The 17,373-nt window shown below is 37.0% G+C and overlaps 1 protein-coding gene across 1 annotated transcript in view; it reads left to right on the top strand.

Annotated features, from left to right (window-relative positions):
• Window positions 1-17,373, top strand: part of LOC121441906 (GTP-binding protein Rit2-like) — a 243,639-nt gene that overhangs the window by 29,537 nt on the left and 196,729 nt on the right. Inside the window, exon 4 of the mRNA XM_041643313.1 lies at window positions 12,431-12,504. Coding sequence (XP_041499247.1) covers window positions 12,431-12,504 — 74 coding nt within the window. The remainder of the gene's footprint in view (window positions 1-12,430; window positions 12,505-17,373) is intronic.

Below are 17,373 nucleotides of genomic sequence, written 5' to 3'. Positions count from 1 at the left end.
TATTTGATGTGTGGCACACTTTAGAAAGGCAAGCATGGTTCTTCATGTATTTAACCAATTAGGAAAGGAGTTTATAAATATGGGAGACTCTTCTGGTTTTTTTTTTTTCACTCCTAGAGGGAGTAACACTGATGCTACTTGATCAAATCTGATGGATTGCTACATGAATCCTCATTCCACAGGGAACCTCTCACAGCATGCTTTAAAGGGAGGTTGAACATTCCGCCTGAGGGGAGGAGGGCGCGGGGAGAACATGAGCTCCTTGAGACTTGGAAGTAAACCTCAAAACGTTCAAAAAGTCTCTGGAATTGAATAGATGCATTAGGCCCTTGCCTCACCAAGTTTACCACAGGGATCAGGACTGCTGAGAGACACTCTTAGACCACCAGCTCAGCCGCCTAGAAGAGGTTCAGAGCTGCTGAGCTTCCCAGAAGACAGACTAATGAAGCTGCTTACGAGTCAGGCCTTGTGTTCCTTGTTTTTTGGGTTTTGTGAGCTCCTGTCATGGCTGTGGCAGGCTGTGTTAATGCAGCTGTCTTTGTCTTTGCTGCCCGTGCATGTGGCCATCATCCAATATTCCTGTAAGCAACCCCAATACATTTACTGGCTGACCACATTAGACTTTGATGGTGTCCTTACTTTGATCTGTTGTCTTTCCTTCATCGGGGATGGATGAATGTTTGTTTATGACTCCTCGGGAACAGATTCATGTACAACCCTTTATGAAATATTTATACAGGTCCATCTTAATTTTCACAGCTCATAGATATGTCAGATGTTCTCAGAGGTGTCATGCTGAATTGCATGTTTGTTTAGTATTAAATAGTCAATATTTATTTTCTCTCTTTGCTTAACTATTTATTATTGTTTACTGAAAATAATATTAGATAATCAAAAACTTTAATGATTCCATAGAAGCAAAACACTTTGTTATATAGTCACCAGTCAATAAACAGCAGAATCTTCCTTGTTGCCCCAAATTACCTGCACAATGTCCACCAACAAGCAACTCTTGTTATATATTTTTTTTCTAAAATTACATTCTAATTCCTTCTCCACCTTCTTTATTCATGTGTGCACATGTTTAGGCACAACACTAATCTATGCAGTTTCTCATAATGCTTGGGGGTGTCTATTGTGTACCTTACTATTCTAGTGGACACTTGGAATTTCCTCCTAAGCTGTAGTTTGATCTAGTGATTAAGTTAAAATCATATTTGATATCTTATGAAAAGGTAAATTTATAAATCATATTGTATATTAGATCCAAAGACAATGTTGACAGCTATTAATAACCATTAGTAGATATAAAATGTTGACTCTCCAACACCTATAATTTCTGTATTTCTTATTGTATGGAATACTTTATAAAGTAAAATATTCTGTCAAATGTTGTTTATTTAGTGATTCATTTTATGCATAAATGTCTTGAGTCTTTTTAAATCAGTTACCAGTTTTCAAAAGGGGAAGCTGATTTTCTAGTCTTTGCAAACATGATCAATCTTATTCTGTCATCACTAAGTTACTGGTTTAAAATATTTGACTGTTTTATTTCCTTCCCCTCACTGTCCTTAGTATAGTCCTACTGCACATTGTTTACTAATGGCTTGTTTTAAAATTGTCTTTGAGTTCTTTGAACATGATTCTATCAGTTATCATTTGCTTTCTCCTGGTTTAATGTGCAGTGTAACCTTGGTTCATCTTATTAATTTCCCACTCCAGAACTAAGCATAGCATTTCCATAAAAGTCCTGCTTGATGTTATTGTAAGACACATGATTTAAGATCATTTGTAATAAAAGGTTTAGCCAAAACATAGTTCCCCTTTGTAAATGTAACTCATTGGTATTTTAGAGCTTCCTTCTCTGTCATGCATTTGTTTTTCTCCTGAACAGTTTCACCTTTTAGTTTATTTTCCCTTTTAGAATTTTCTGTTTGGGTTCTGCAAGTCTTAAGGCATCATTGCTTACATGAAACCTCTCTACAATATTATTTGTTTTTATTTGTATATATTTATTAATTTTTTTATATTGTGATATATGGTGTGTGTGTGTGTGTGTGTGTGTGTGTGTGTGTGTGTGTAATTAGGTGACTGTAGAAACCAGAGAATCATATTGGGGTATATTCCTCAATTGTTCTCAACTTAATATTTTGGGGCCAGTTTTCGTTCACTAATTGACTAAACTGGTCAGCCTGTGAGTTCAGGGCATCTCCCCATCTGTGTCCTCCGGCACTTGAGTAACAGACATATGTTACATGTTTGGTTTTGATGTGGGGGTTAGGGATATGAACTTTCTTTTTTCTAGAATTACATGCTTGTAAAGTAAGAATTCACCCATTGAGACATCTACCTATAATATTTTCTTTCTTGCTGTCTCTTCCTTCCTATTCTCCCTCCCTCCCTTCCTCTCTCTCTTTTATTTTCTTAATGTTTTATGACATAATTTTCTACTTAAAGTTAATTTTGAGGGTACTTTTGTCTGTTTTCTTATCCCACTTTTTTTTTTAATGGAAGCAACTTTAGTGAACTGCATTGGATCACAAAAAAATAGAAAGTGCAAAGTGTGTTGGCAGATAGCTCAGCAGCAGAGCATTGAACCTAAAACGTACAAGTCACAAATTTCGAGCCCCAGCACAGCCAGAATCAACCAACCAAGCAACCAACCAAAACAAATGTGAGCATTCTTTCAATAAACCATGAAGGAGCACTTGCCAACTTCTGTAAGATATGTTTTCTTCCAACATAGTATTTGTATTAATTATTTGGGCATTTTGTGCAATACATTCTGATCACATTTACTTCCCATTCCTCCAGGTCCACCCTCCCACCTTTGTGTCCCTTCCACCCCCCAAAAGAACAGTCCAGACCGGTAGTTATTGAGGAGAGCCCTTAAAAACTGTGATAAGGATGCTGAAGTATAGCTCTTCCCAGCAGATGGCTTCTGGTGGGGGTGAGGGGCAGGTGTGCGTGGGGGAAGGACTCAGTTTTCTCTAAAGGTCGCTGGAAGTTTGCTCCAATGAGTATATAGGCAAATCAAATTGGTCTTCTTCCACTTTTATCTGAACCTTGTTTTGTGTCTTCCCTGTGACCACCCACTGCTAATTCCTTTAATCTCCAGAGCTCCTTCTCTTTAGGTTGGGCAAGTTTTCTTCTATGACTTTGTTAAATAGATTTTTTTTTGGCTTTGAGTTTAACTTCTCCTTCTTCTATACCTATTATTCTTAGCTTTGGTCTTTTCATGGTGTCCCATATTTCCTGGATATTTTGTGTTAAGCTTTTGTTAAATTTAATGCTTTTTTTTCTTTGACTGATGAGTCTATTTCCTCGATTGTATCTTCAGCGCTTGAGATTCTCTTTTCCATCTCTTGTATTCTGCAGTTTATGCTTGCATTTGTAATTTTCTGATCGTTTTCTCATGATTTCTGTCTATAATTCCCTCATTTTGTGTTTTCTTTTGTCTCTATTTTAGTTTTCAAGTCTTGAATAGTTTCTTTCATATGTTTGATTGTCTTTTCTGGGTTTTCTTTAAAGGATTTGTTGATGTCTTCCAATTTTTTGTTTGTCTTTTCCTTCATTTTTTTGATGGAATTTCTCATTTCCTTTTTAAGAGTCTCAAAAATTTTCCTGAAGTTGTTTTCTTAGGTCATTTTTTTCTGCTTCATCTATATTTGGTTGTTCAAGTCTTGCTATTGTAGGGTCACTAGATTTTACAGGTGTCTTGTTGCTCTTTGTGGTGTCACATGTATTCTTTGTCTACTCATCTTTTCCTCTAATTGGTGTAGCTGGGGCTGTCTGTGACTCTGGTGATTAATCTTCCAAGCGCCAGTGGATCCAAGACTCAGATGGTTGCTCCTTGAGGTGCATTCAGTGCCAAGGTTCCAGTTATCCAGTTGTTCTCTCTATGTTCCTGGAGGTTGCTCAGAGCTCCCAGGGTTTGCTCTACTCCTGTGGAGTTTAATCACAGGCCTGCTCTTGCTTAGATTGCAGGCTTAGACCTTTTTCTGTAAATGTCCCTGGTCTGGATCTGCTCCTGCAGAGGTCCCTGGCTTGGGGTTGGTCCTGCAAAGGTCTCTGGCTTTGATGTATTCCCTCAGAGGTCACAGATTCTGGTGTGCCCAGACATGCAGAACACCTGGCTCAGGCTTAGTTTCTCAGAGGTCCCAGACTCCTATCTAGACCTGTTTCCTGACTACTTTCTTGGAGGTCCCAGACTCATGCCCAGACCCACAGAGGTCCTAACTCAGGCCTAGTTCCTGGAGGTTCCAGACTCACTTTTGGACTGGCTGGGGTCCTGTCTCAGGTCTACTCCCTCGAAGGTCCCAGATTCATGCCTGGATCCACAGAGGTCTCTAGCTCTGGTCCACTTGCGCATTGATTGCTCCTCTGTACCTGGTCTTGTGGAATTCACTGTTTCAGGTCTACTCTGGCCCAGGTCGCTGGCTTAGTCCTGGCTCCCCAAATGTTCCTGGTCTGGATCTGCTCCTGCTCCTGTGGAGTTCACCATCCCAGGCCTGCTCTGGCCCAGGTTGCTGGCTCAGTCCTTTTCCAGTGGAGTTTGCTCGCATGAACTCTCTTAATCTCTCCCCCGAACCCATTCTCAACACTTATCCCTTGAGTTCATCACCTTTTATCTCTGTAAGACTCAGAATTTCTTCCCCTCCAGCAAACAGAGCATTTCCTCTGTGGGCTGAATAGGAGAGGCCGCGTCTCCAATGCTCTCTAAGCGAAGATGGTTTTGACATCTTTCTAATCCAACCCCAAGGCTCTGTAAATGCTGTGCTTCATTGGCTCAAGCAGAAAAATCTTACCCCCATTTTTTTTAAAATCAAAACTACTATTTTTAATTCAAATATCATTCTCATGTCCTCAGGCATTAAAGAGAAAACAAAGATAGAAAATTGTATTTGTCTCCACTGAGTGTTGTGTTACAAACTATCCATTGCCAATATCATCAGGAACCCTTACAATTCCAGTTATAACAATGCCTAAGCCACCATTATCATCCTCAAGTCTTACACATCTTTCCATATGAGTGTGTATTCTTTTAATCATTAATAAAATGGTAAACACAGTATGGCAAATGGAAGAATAATCTAGAAGACTTTCACCATTTTGACAACAATCTGTGATTTATCATGGTGGAGGAAGCCATTTAAACACTTACTAACCCTATCAATCATCTTTGCTGTCATGTTGTGTTTCTCCGTTTGTCACCTGGGATAACAAGTCAAATGCCTATCTGATGTCCTTTTTCATGCATGGTTGTGATTCAAATGCCATCACACATTTCTTGGATTCATAAGACACCATTAATCATACAAAATAGTTTTTCACTCTGTTGAAGGAGACTTCTAGTCTAACACCGTATCTTGGGGTTTCAGTTTCTCTTTACAAATGTTAGTTCTATCTTCTGGTTCTCAATAGGATTCTCATACAAAAAGAGAAAATAAGAAGTCTGGAAAATATAGTATTTCTAGCAGTTGTCAGAAGTCCACCTTGCCTTTTTTTGTTTATCATTTTCTTTTCCTAGATGCATTGCCTTTGTGTCTTCTGTGAATCTTCTTTGATGAATAATATAAATAAAGCTAAAAGCATCTAATAATGTGGTAAGATCCCTAATAAACTTTGATCCACGTACTGTTTCCTGCTCTGTTTCTGTTCCCAGATCAATTCATAATGGCTGGCAGTGTAACTGGTTTTAGAACTCACTTAACTTGCCAACCTGGACAATTGACACAGATTTCCAATATAAACACTCTTCTGCTCTATGATCATGGAAACATCTTTTAACTGCCAGTGTATGAGTCATACACACTAATAAATAACCAATTAGCTTTCTACTTTTCTAAAATCCATATCCTCTGATCTTTTCACTGGTGGGTGGTATGTATGTGTATGGGTATGAGTATAAAATTAAAATTATGTAAAAGAAACTTCTGCTTTCACAGTCTAAAACAAATTATGTTGTTATGAGTATTGACATTTCAAAAAATATATGTCTAAATTTTGAATATCAAATTAATATGAATTGATTGAAGTAGCAAAGGACATTGCTTTTCTATTATTTCGTACCTACAAAAATACATAACTAAGACTGTGTTAGATTTAAGGAACAGAAATTAAAAGTGAAGAATATCCTGCCTGAATTTAGCAAACAGTAAAGTTTTCTGCATAGAAAATTATAAATTATCTTTTCCTGATAGTTGAAAATAGGTCATGAAAAGAAAATGCTATGTTTATCTTCTCCAGTTATAAAAAGCCTTTTCATCTAGAGAGCTTGGCCAAAAGACCTAGATTCATAGTTACATAGTCATCACTCATTCAACTTCGTAAATTATTTTCTTATGGTGAGAATAAGAAGTGCTATTCACTGGCTCACATATTAAAGGCTTGATTCCCAGGGAGTGGTACAAATCTGGGAGGCTCTAGAAACTTAACAGGGTGGGGACTAGCTGGAGGAAGGAGGTCAATGGGCTCTGACTTTGAAGGCTATATTTAGTCCCCGTTAATTGCTTTCTTAGTGCCTGGTTCCATTCTTCCATGGGGAGAAGCTATTTCTCCGGCCATCATTTCAGTGTCATGACATTCTGTCCAAACATGTGTCTCCAGGAGTCCACCCACTGAAACCTCGGAAGCCATGATTAAAATAAAGCTTGCCTCATTTTAAGTTGTTTATGTCAGCCATTTTCCACAGGGATATAACTAACACCCCCTTCAGACCAATCTTTTATTTCTGTTAGGAAGTTTAGCATCAGAAATGTTGGTCCATGCCTATATTACCCACTCAGGATGAAGAAGCAGGAGAATGGCAAATTTAAGTTTCTACCCAATCTACAGAGTGATTTTTAGTATTAGTATTATTAGTATACTACCCCTGTCTCAAAACACATTTAAAGAGAGTCCATTGATATATCTCAGTAGTACATATTCTTAGAAGATATTCGGCCCTGAGTTCAGCTCCCAATAAGAAGTAACAATAAAATACTTTGTTCATAAACAGAAAGACCTGTAAATTATTATTTTTGACCCCTCTTAAGATTTTGTTTGGAAAGCACAGTGGATTCTGAGTGCCTCCTTGCTACTGAAGGTGGAGCACTCTTGTTTTTATAAATTCTTACTTCACTACCTTCGTAGCTGGTTTTGCATAAAAGCCCAAGTTCTTGGGACTTTAGTTTTAGCTTATACCTGTACCACTTATTCCTCTGTGCTTTTTGGCTTGTTTACATATGTTGAACATCTCAGTATCTATTATAGAATTTTTCTGGACTAGTTTACATGGCCCGGCAGTTTATTAAAATGTAGATTACTAATCCAGCTCTGGACTAAACTAAGATTTGCATTTTAACAAGATCTTCAAAAAAAAAAAAACACTACTTTTCTGGGAACGTTTTCAACACTGATTTATTATTCAAGCCACAAAAACAAAACCAATAAAATAAACCATTCTTCTCTTTATGGAAATTTCATTTTTGCATCCCTTAGAGGGTCTAATAGTTCAAGAATTGTCAAGTTTCATAGAAGACAAGTATGGAATCACTTATGTAGAGTTCCTATGTGCTAAATTTAATTTTGGTGTATATACATGGTGTTCACTTGCTTTAACTCTGCTCAGCATCAGTACATAAAATTGCTTCATTTTCCTCATCAATTTAAGAAAGAAACTAGAAGGAAATGAATGCCCTCCCCATATGAACACAGCTCTTCAGGATGCTGCTCCCACCCCGAATCCTCTCAGGTCTTGGTGATCATTTACCTTCTGCACCGTTTTTATTCACTGGCTACTCTGCTGCTTCTGCATCCAAGGCTGTCTGCAGTAGTTTTTGACCTTTACACTTATATCATCCCTGACGATCATTCTGTCAAGGCCACATTCTTCTGTCTCTCCTGACAGCTAAGCTTGAGCAAATGTGATCTTAGGATAAGGTGTTTGTGGTTAATAATGTATTAATATTTTACCTCACTTTTAATTTTGTTGGAAACTAAGTTGTTTATCTTAGAAGGAATTAAGCACCAGGATGGACTTTGAGGGATCATGTTATACCAGTAGAAAAATATTTGGGAATATAAAGGATATTTGAAATCCTTCCATATTCCATCCCCACAGACTATATTCATCAGCACTGTCAGAAAATTCAGAAAGCTATCAGGACTTGAAATTGAATTGGCAGAGAAACTGGACAAAAATATGATGAATAAATAACAAATTTCTTTACATAGCAGTATATATCAGTATCTTGTAATTCTTATATATAAATTATCAATTCAAAATCTATATGTACATATGTATGTAAATACATAATATATGTATATAAACATATATATGTAAATTCTGTGTCATATACAAATAATATATTTACAAATTTTAATTGGTCAAATTATAGAACTCATTTTTTTTGAATAAGGGTGAATAATGCTTTGTTATGATGCAAAAAAGAATAAATAATATAACAAATGAAAAATAAATGTTATGATGTCTACAGTATTATAATATGAATCATAACAGAAAAAAACACATATACAAATGTCTACAAATATAACAGTTCCCAACCTAACAAAGAAAATACATCACTGAATACCTTGCTTACTTCTCCTGCATACAAGAAGTTTCATCTTTTTAGTGTCTTGTCTAAACGCTTTCTATGTTCTGAATATGCGCCTTTGCTGCACTGTATAACTTATACCACAACATGACTTGCAACTTCATTCTCAGATTTTACTTATACCCTTCACAGGAACTTTGTTGCCTTCTGTGTCCTTCAGACCATGGTGAAGAGTCTGCAGGTCTTTGAGATTGACTATAAAATTGGTCTTCATTTCTATGTAAGAATTATGAAGAAGCAATCTGCTTTTAAGCCCACTCTGTGCTACAGAGCCTCTGAAGGGCAACTTCCACAAAGATTAATAGCTTCATCTTGGCTTTGGTGAGAGAAGACTTGGCTTAGAATGGTATTACCACTAGTAGACTTCTGTACATTTCTATCACCTAGCAGAGCTCTTAAATCTATGTGGATGATGCTAGTACATTGATCCTGATATTAGTGTCAAATTGATCCAAATGCAGATTTGAACCCATGTTGTATCCTCTGGGTTTAATCAAGACAGAAGAGTTCGTACTGTCCATTTTCAAGACTTCTACTCTACATATATATGTATCATGCATGTGCACAATAAATACGCATACACACAGATGTTCTCATATGTACAACAGACAAGATTTATGTAAGAAGACCTCCTAGAAAGGCCCCCAAATACCTTAGTTGAGCCTTTGTATTATTTATTTCCTTTTAAAAATATTAGGTAAAAAAATATTGTGTCAACAATTGCTATCTTGGAGAAATGCACAGGCTCAAATTTATAGAAAAACAGTTTCAGTGAAATATTTTCAACAATATAATTAAATCAAGAAAGAAACATTCAAGTATTATGATATGTTAAAATCATGTAGTGAAAATTCAATAATATCTTCTCAATTACATATTTTATGCCTTTAAATGTCCTTAATATTTACAACTAACATATTTTTAAGTTACTTATATAAATACAAATTACTCTGGGAAAGAATTAAAAGGTTTTCCCGAATACTTCATGCATTTTAAAATATCCAAATATCCAAAAATATATTTGGTGATTGTTGAAAATACATCTTGTTAATCCTCTGTGATTTTTCTGCTTGGTAAATATGCATTTGAATATGTGCAAACAGAAATAGCAGACAAGGTTTTTGATTCATATAGTTTGTCTAAAAATTCACAGCATAGTGTATCTTGAATGTGAATTGTGCTTTTTTGTTTCCAGTGTACTATGACATGTGCTCCCCTGTAGAACCATGTAAGAAGTCTTGTTCTTTATGTACAGCTATCTACACTTTACAAACAAGGTAGATGGCTGACCAACCCAGTCTACATAAAATGTGATGGATTAAAAACTTAAATATAAGCCTTTATTATTTTGGTGTATAAAATTCTGCTGTAGGAGCAGAGTGAAGAACAAATACTCTGGTCTCATGTTAAATACCTGCAGGTTGAGATGAATTTTAAGGTAGTTGGTGCCTCCATGAATGCAGTCCTATTGTGCTTTTCTGTTTAAAGAATGTAGCATGCATCTGTGATCATTTCTTCCTGAAGAAGCTTTGTGTACTTTTAGCCTTTTGCTTGGGAAGATAAATGAGCTCACTTCAGGGTAGGCACTATAGGCAGATGGTTGAAATTCAGGAAAGTGTTTCTATGCATTCAACGGAATGTTTCTGACAGTCTGTTTCTGCATGGGTAGCCTCAAAGGGAGTGGATGAATGGGAACTGAAAGAAAGATTGTTTATGGAGAGGAAATGAAAGGGATTAGCCTCTATTCAGGCCAGAAAGGTGACCCAGATTTCTCATACTAGAATGTATACATGGATGGATATATCTAAAAAAACAGAGAAAAAAGTCTTGGCTCCCTGGCCCGATTTTAGTTCCCAGATGGTTTACATCTATTATTTTTGAAGAGGTTTTTCTGATCCCGAAAGGGGCTCTTTTTTAATGTGAGTCCCACGTGCTGTCTTGTCACAGCGTCAGATGGTCACACAGAGGGCCCCAGCCTTGGTTACTCAGCTCCCCAACCTCTGCAGGCTGCTTCCTGGGCCTTTGCATTTAAATAAGCAAGCACGCGATCTGAGGCTCTCTTGTAATCCTCACTTCCAGTAACTGTTTCTCTGTTAGGAAACTAAAAATTAATTCTTTGTACCATACAAACAAAAACAAAACAAACAAAAAACCCTGTGATCCCACAGATACTCTCTTTATAAAGTGGCTGAAAAAAAAGAATAATAGGATAAAAAACTTTATAATTCCTATGATTGTGCACTATTAAGTGTTCTTTGGGTTCTGTCTGTGTGATTCTTTGTCTATGCACATCATACACATGTGTGGACATGTGCATGTGTGTCTTCTATCTCCCTGGGCAAACAAGCATTTAGTTTGTTGGAGGTTTTCAACACTGCTCATCAGAAAAAAACATCTCCTATGGTTGATCAGTATTACCTTTTGAATAAAGATATTTTAAAATAATTCATTTGTCCAGTTGTGGTTTAAAATCGGCAGCCTGATACTTATTGATGTCTCCGAAGTGATGCTCTAAACACTTTCTGGCAATGGATCTGTCAGCATCTTCTTTACAATATAAACAGTGAACAGGGCAAAATAAGACCTTCGGGAATCCATGAGCTCAAGGTCCCAGAATTGCAGATGACCTTAACCCACTGTTACACTTCATCAGGCTGTAATCTGTTGTGGTAGGTTAAATGCAATAAGAACATACATGGAAATAAATAAAGGAAAACATTCAGAGGCTTGTCCAGGGCTTCAGACCCAGGCAAACATGTTAGTTATCGTTATTCAGTGATTCATAGACATGCATACACAGTATCTCCTGTACTGAAAATGTAGTACTTTCCCATCTTCCTTCTCTCAGGAAATATCAAAGCAATCTCTTCAACTGTGAATATTAGAAATATAAAGGTTTCTATAATTTTGTGGCCTGTGCAAGAATGAATTTCCAAATCCAGTATCATGATGTTTCTCCATGTAAGCTTTTGCTTTTTGTTTGTTTGTTTAGACATATTTATTTTATTTTTATGTATAGAATGTTTTGCTTGCATGTATGTATGTGCACCAGGTGTGTGCCTGAAGCCTACAGAAGTCAGAAGAGGATATCAGATCTCCTGGAACTGGAGTTATATACAGTTGGCTGTGAGCCATCATGTGAGTGCTGGAAAAAAAAACTTGGAAGAAAAAAGGCTCTTAACCTCCGAACTACTGTAGGAAGAAAGAACTGCTTGTTGGTTCCTGCTGCCCAGAACCAAAATAATCACACAGAAACTGTATTATTTAAATCACTACTTGGCCAATTAGCTCTAGCTTATTATTGGCTAACTCTTACATATTAATTTAACCCATCTCTATCAATCTGTGTATTGTCACATGGCTGTGGCTTACTGGCCTGTCTGCCTACATGGCTTCTCTCTAACTCTGCCTTTCTTTCTCCCAGCATTCAATTTAGTTTTCCCTGCCTAGCTCTATTCCCTGCGCAGGCTCAAGACAGTTTCTTTATTAATCAATGGTATTCACAACACACAGGGGGAATCCCACATCAAACTACCTCTCTTGCCCTGCCTGGCTTGTCACTCCTGACATAGATCAGATAGGCCTCAAACTCACAGAGCCCCACCTGTCTCTCTCTCTCCAGGGCTGGGATCAGAGGTGTGTGTCACCACACCTAGCATTCTAAGACATTTATAGATTTCACTACCAACTCTGTTATATTCTTTGCTTTCTTCATCTATTATTTAAATAAGTTATCAGTAACTTAGAGTGTCTTTTTACAAAATTTCAAATTCAACCCCAGAATTTCCTGTGGAAAACTCATCAGCGAAACTTTGTCTTATGTTTTTCAGAAGATGCTTACAAAACCCAGGTGAGGATTGACAATGAACCTGCTTACTTAGACATCTTGGACACTGCTGGTCAGGTAGGTGATGTTTTATTTTTAATAATACTTGTTTTATTTTTTGAAAGTATAATATAATTACATTATTTCCCCTTCCTTTTTCTCTCTTCGGCATCTCCCAAGCAACCCTCCCCAACTCTCTCTCAGATTTCTTTCCTTTAATTATTGTTTACATCATATGTTTAATAAATCTGACCAATATCAGATAAGTTTGTGTTTAGCTTCTTGCACACTGACTGCAAAATAGATGACTTCAACGCTTCAAACAGAAGAAATTAGCAATATCAATAGTATACTAAAGATGAAAAATAATTGATTTGAAAAGGTAAATCACATTTAAAACTCCCCTTGATAGTCTAAGTATAAAATTACACATTCAATTACTGCATTGCTAATGAAATTATAAAATCAAGAAAATAGCTTCTTATCTTTACTCAAATGTAGAAATTCTGTTTGAAAGCAGGAAAGGGAGGAGTGTAAATGATGCACCAATGAGTATAATTCTCAAAAAATGAAACAGGAACAAAATAAACAGAAAAAAGTACTCTAGAAAATTATAAGAAGAAATATGAAGAAATACATCTCCGATATACATGTCAAATGTCTTCCTGAGTAGAAGGGTGAATGCTTGATTTAACTTTATACTTTACAGATGATTGTTAAAATAAACCTGTGTATTAAGAGCCAGGTACAATCCATAAAAATTGAAAATAAGCAGAGTAATGAGAGAAGTCTACACAAGAAGGTTTTAATGCACAAAAAAAAAAGGCCTGAAAGATAAGGTAAGAAACCTATGTGCATAGTATGTAAGCAAACCAGAAATCACAGTGAATCGAAATACATATTCTTGTGCCAGCACAGGAGGCAACAACCATCAGTGGTTTATTAAATAGAAGCCAGTCTCACCTATATTTATTGAGAAGGTATGGAGTGAAGCAGAACTTGGGGGCAGTCCACTTGTCTAGAGTGGAAGTGACCCATGTCCCCCATACACAAAAGGGAAAATGAGCTAAGCCTTGCAACCTCGTCAGAGGATAGATTTCATTTCAAAGCAGTTTTAGCTGCAAAAGTGACATTTTGTAGTAGTAAAAAATCAAACACCTTTAAAATTCTATTTTTAATATTAAGGCCAAATGGTGAGCCAAATTTAAAGAGAACATTATAAAATCATAAACATTCTGGATTACAACAGAAGTCATTAGGGTTGAGACTCTGTTGTGGACACAGGTTGTTTTCTTTCCATTATTTTTGAACTTAAAGATTCAAAATTTGCATATACAAGTTACAGAGGTACATTTGATCCCAGCATCAATAAATAATAAAGTTTAAATTTTCATCTCTTTTGTATAGCTGCTTCTGAATGACTGTAGATATTAGGGTGTTGATGGTGAGCAATACACTAGAATTGACAATCAATTTCTATATTATGAATTGTATGCTAACCAACCCATTTATTTCTAGGGACTTTGAACAATGAACTAATGGAGAAATTTCTAAAGACTTTGGGGACATTAAAATTTATCTCAATTATTCAAAAGGACATTTTTATATAGGATAAAGTACACTAATTTCCAGAACTGGAAGCCTAACTGGAGAAAAACAGAGTAGGCTAAATTCCAGTCAAAGAAATTAGACATTTTAAAATATAATTATCTTCAACCACCCAAATAGTTATTTTGATAAGTCAACTCAACAGAACTGAAAATTTCGATTAGAAATGTGTTTTACAGAATGTGAAGCCCTTCCTTTGTTGAATAAAAAGGTTGGTTCTCTTCTCCACTGGTCATAGGTTTGGTCATGTTATCACAGATAATGTTGTTTTATTGGAGGGTCAGTTTGTTTGTGGACTTTCTAGCACTGTTCTGCTAGTTCCCCAAGAGAAGAGCATGTTTTAGATGACTTCTGGTCTACAAAAGAGAAGGAATCAGGGAGTGGACCTAAACTCATGAGCAATGGGAATCAGATCCAGCTTCACCCAGATCTGTTCCCATTGATACTCAGATTGGTGAACTAGAAAATCATAGCATTATTGCTTCAGACTTTGTTATATGTTGCTATTATGCAGCCGATCAGTACGACGTATTAATGGAGTATGTTTTCTTCAGTATAGATGGAGGTAGAGCATAGTACCAATCTGGGGGCCAAGTGGTAAGCAATGAAACGTACCGAGACTCTGAAAATACTGAGAAACCTGGGGGCATACAATTCAGTAGAAAAGGGTGTTAAATCTATATGCCACTACATACTTGTCAAGCCAGGTATTAACTGTATCCAAACATAGTCAGGAGTACATAATGCTAAGCAGATGGTGATGTGTTAGCTTTTACACTAATATTAAACCTGCTCACACAGGAGGCGGTCTATGCAGCTGATTTAACAGAAATTATATCTCTGTAGGGGACATGTGAGAACACTCCTGAAGTATCTTAATAATGATACATTGCTTGATTTAGATAATATTAATTTCCATATAGGTGGAAATTTATTAATTGTACAATAAACGTAGAGGGGAGATAGAAAAACTGTTATTAATGTCATCACCTGGAATTCGAGGATCATGGTATGCAAGCAGGTGAAGTGGCTGTCCTCTTAGAGACAACACTGAAAACCATGTCCAGCCTGGTTTGTGTTCATATCTGCAGAGGACAAATAGAACAATCTCTTTTCCACCTGCTGCAAGTCTTACGGCAGGCATGATGACAAAACACACAGACTAACAAGAGAGGTCTAATATGTCTAATATCTTATGTACATAAAAGTTTCACAGAATGAAGATATATCTGCATTTTCAGGTAAACTTTGAATTCTTATGCTTAGATTTGTTCACAAATGGACAGCTGTGTCAAAAATGGCTGGGCACAAAGAGGGTAGAACTTACACGGAGGTAAAGACACTAGGCTTGCTTGTTTATATTCCTTCTTGGCTCGTCCTGCCGCATTTTTTTCTCATGTGGTTAGACAGGATATGTGTCATGTATAGGTCTTCAAATGGTAGTGGGCTGGGTGGATGAGATGGCTCAGTAGGCAAAGGTGCAGAAGAACCCTCATAGTGGAAGGAAAGCTCAAACAATCATGTGACCCCAAAGTCTGTGCCACAGCACACGCACCTCCTCTAAGTAAATGAATAAGAAAGTGTAATAGAATGCTTTTTAGTAGGAGAGTAGGCAAGAGAAGATCAAGCAAACTGTTGTATTTCTGTAGTTTTGGAAATTTCCAAGATGTCGTGTTTGGGCATAGCATTTCCTAGTCATCATTTCATGCTGTTCAGATAGTCTGCAAACTCTGTAGAAATTTTATGGGGGAAAGAAGGGGTATCACCACATCGCAAGTTAGCCTGTTCCTCCAGGGTTTGAATTAGTATTTTAGCGTTCAATTCTCCCATAATGCTCATTAATGTATATTTATCTTTTCCCCTTTTTAGGGTTTATATTTCCAAAAGTAGCTAGCCAATACACAACTCTAATGACTGGAAGGAGTTTTCTAGCAGCAAATTGAAACATTCTTGTCTATAGCTTTATACTGGCTCTAGGTGCATCTCCTGAAAAAATATATTATGTATTTTGTAAATGTGGTGTTTGAGGCTCAGGGAGGATAAGTGCTTTGTCAAGGTTGTGTACTAATTTGAAGGTGACTTCAGAGTCAGACAAGAACACAAATTCTTTCATTTTATTTCTTTTATAACATACCATAGTGTATATCAAGAACTTCATAAACAAAAAATGCAGGAGGCAATAAAAGGGTATTGGTTCTCAAACACCCTGAGATTAAGGGCAGTGGGGACGACACATCAACAAAGGCAGCCAATTGTGAGAAAGACTACAGTGGATTTATACAAGGCTTGCTAATAGACTTCCTGAGATACCTACAATGCCTCAATCAAGACCAGGAGAGGGTGCTGGACAGTAGTGGCACATGCCTTTAATCCCAGCACTCGGGAGGCAGAGGCAGGTGGCTCAAGGCCAGCCTGGGCTACAAGAGCTAGTTCCAGGACAGGAACCAAAAACTATGGAGAAACCCTGTTTCGAAAATTCAAAAAAAAAAAAAAAAAAAAAAAAGACCAGGAGAGGGACACATGGCTTCAAAGGAAATCTAATTAAATATGCACATCAAGCTTAATTTAACTATAAATTTATTGAATCATGTTCATCCTTATAAGAAATAATGAAAATAGTTCTCTAATACTTTTGATACCTTAACATTTATTAATATGCTGTTATACCCAGTAACTGAAACTATTAATATGCTATTCTATTCAGTAAATGAAGCAAGAGATGGAAATGGCCACACAGCTGGCTACTGCAGGGGCTCTAGCAGGGCAGAGTGAAAGGATATGCAGATTTATCTGGTTTGCCCTGACTAGCTCTGCAGTCAAAGAGGGCCTCAAACCAATGTGAAGTTGCCCCTCTGAGAAACAAAAGAACTAGACTGGATCTCTGAGGTGCCGTCCAGATTTCAAGCTCTGTCCTTTTCTAAATTACTACTGGCTTGGTTGGTGCATAATTCCTCTATTAAAGTTTTAATTGCCAGTTCAGCTCCAACTTTGAACTTCATGTACTTGTGGCCAATCCTCACAGAGAGGATTTAGGGCATGACCTTTTCCCTGAGAATCATCTCACTCTACAAAATGTTGTGGATTCTTTCGGGATTGGTAAATGGAATTTGAGCTAGAAGTGCCCCAAAGTAGACATAAAGTTCCCAGATGACCACGATACCCCCTTATGTCCCGAGGCCATGAAGAGCCCCTTCAGTTAGGTCTTATTGTGTGTTAATAGTTCTGACCATCTTGCTGAGTAGTTCTCTCAGTCAGTGGATATAATTTCCCACGAGAAGCACAAAGCTCAAGGAGGTAGGCTTTTGTGAATTAAGCACTCTCTCAAACAAGGACAGTGGT

This window comes from Microtus oregoni, unplaced genomic scaffold, assembly GCF_018167655.1.
Source record: "Microtus oregoni isolate MIOR12 unplaced genomic scaffold, Mior012 000083F_ref0000379, whole genome shotgun sequence".
Classification (NCBI taxonomy): Eukaryota; Metazoa; Chordata; class Mammalia; order Rodentia; family Cricetidae; genus Microtus; species Microtus oregoni.
Note: the sequence above shows the minus strand (reverse complement) of the source record. Positions and strands in the feature narration are given on the sequence as shown.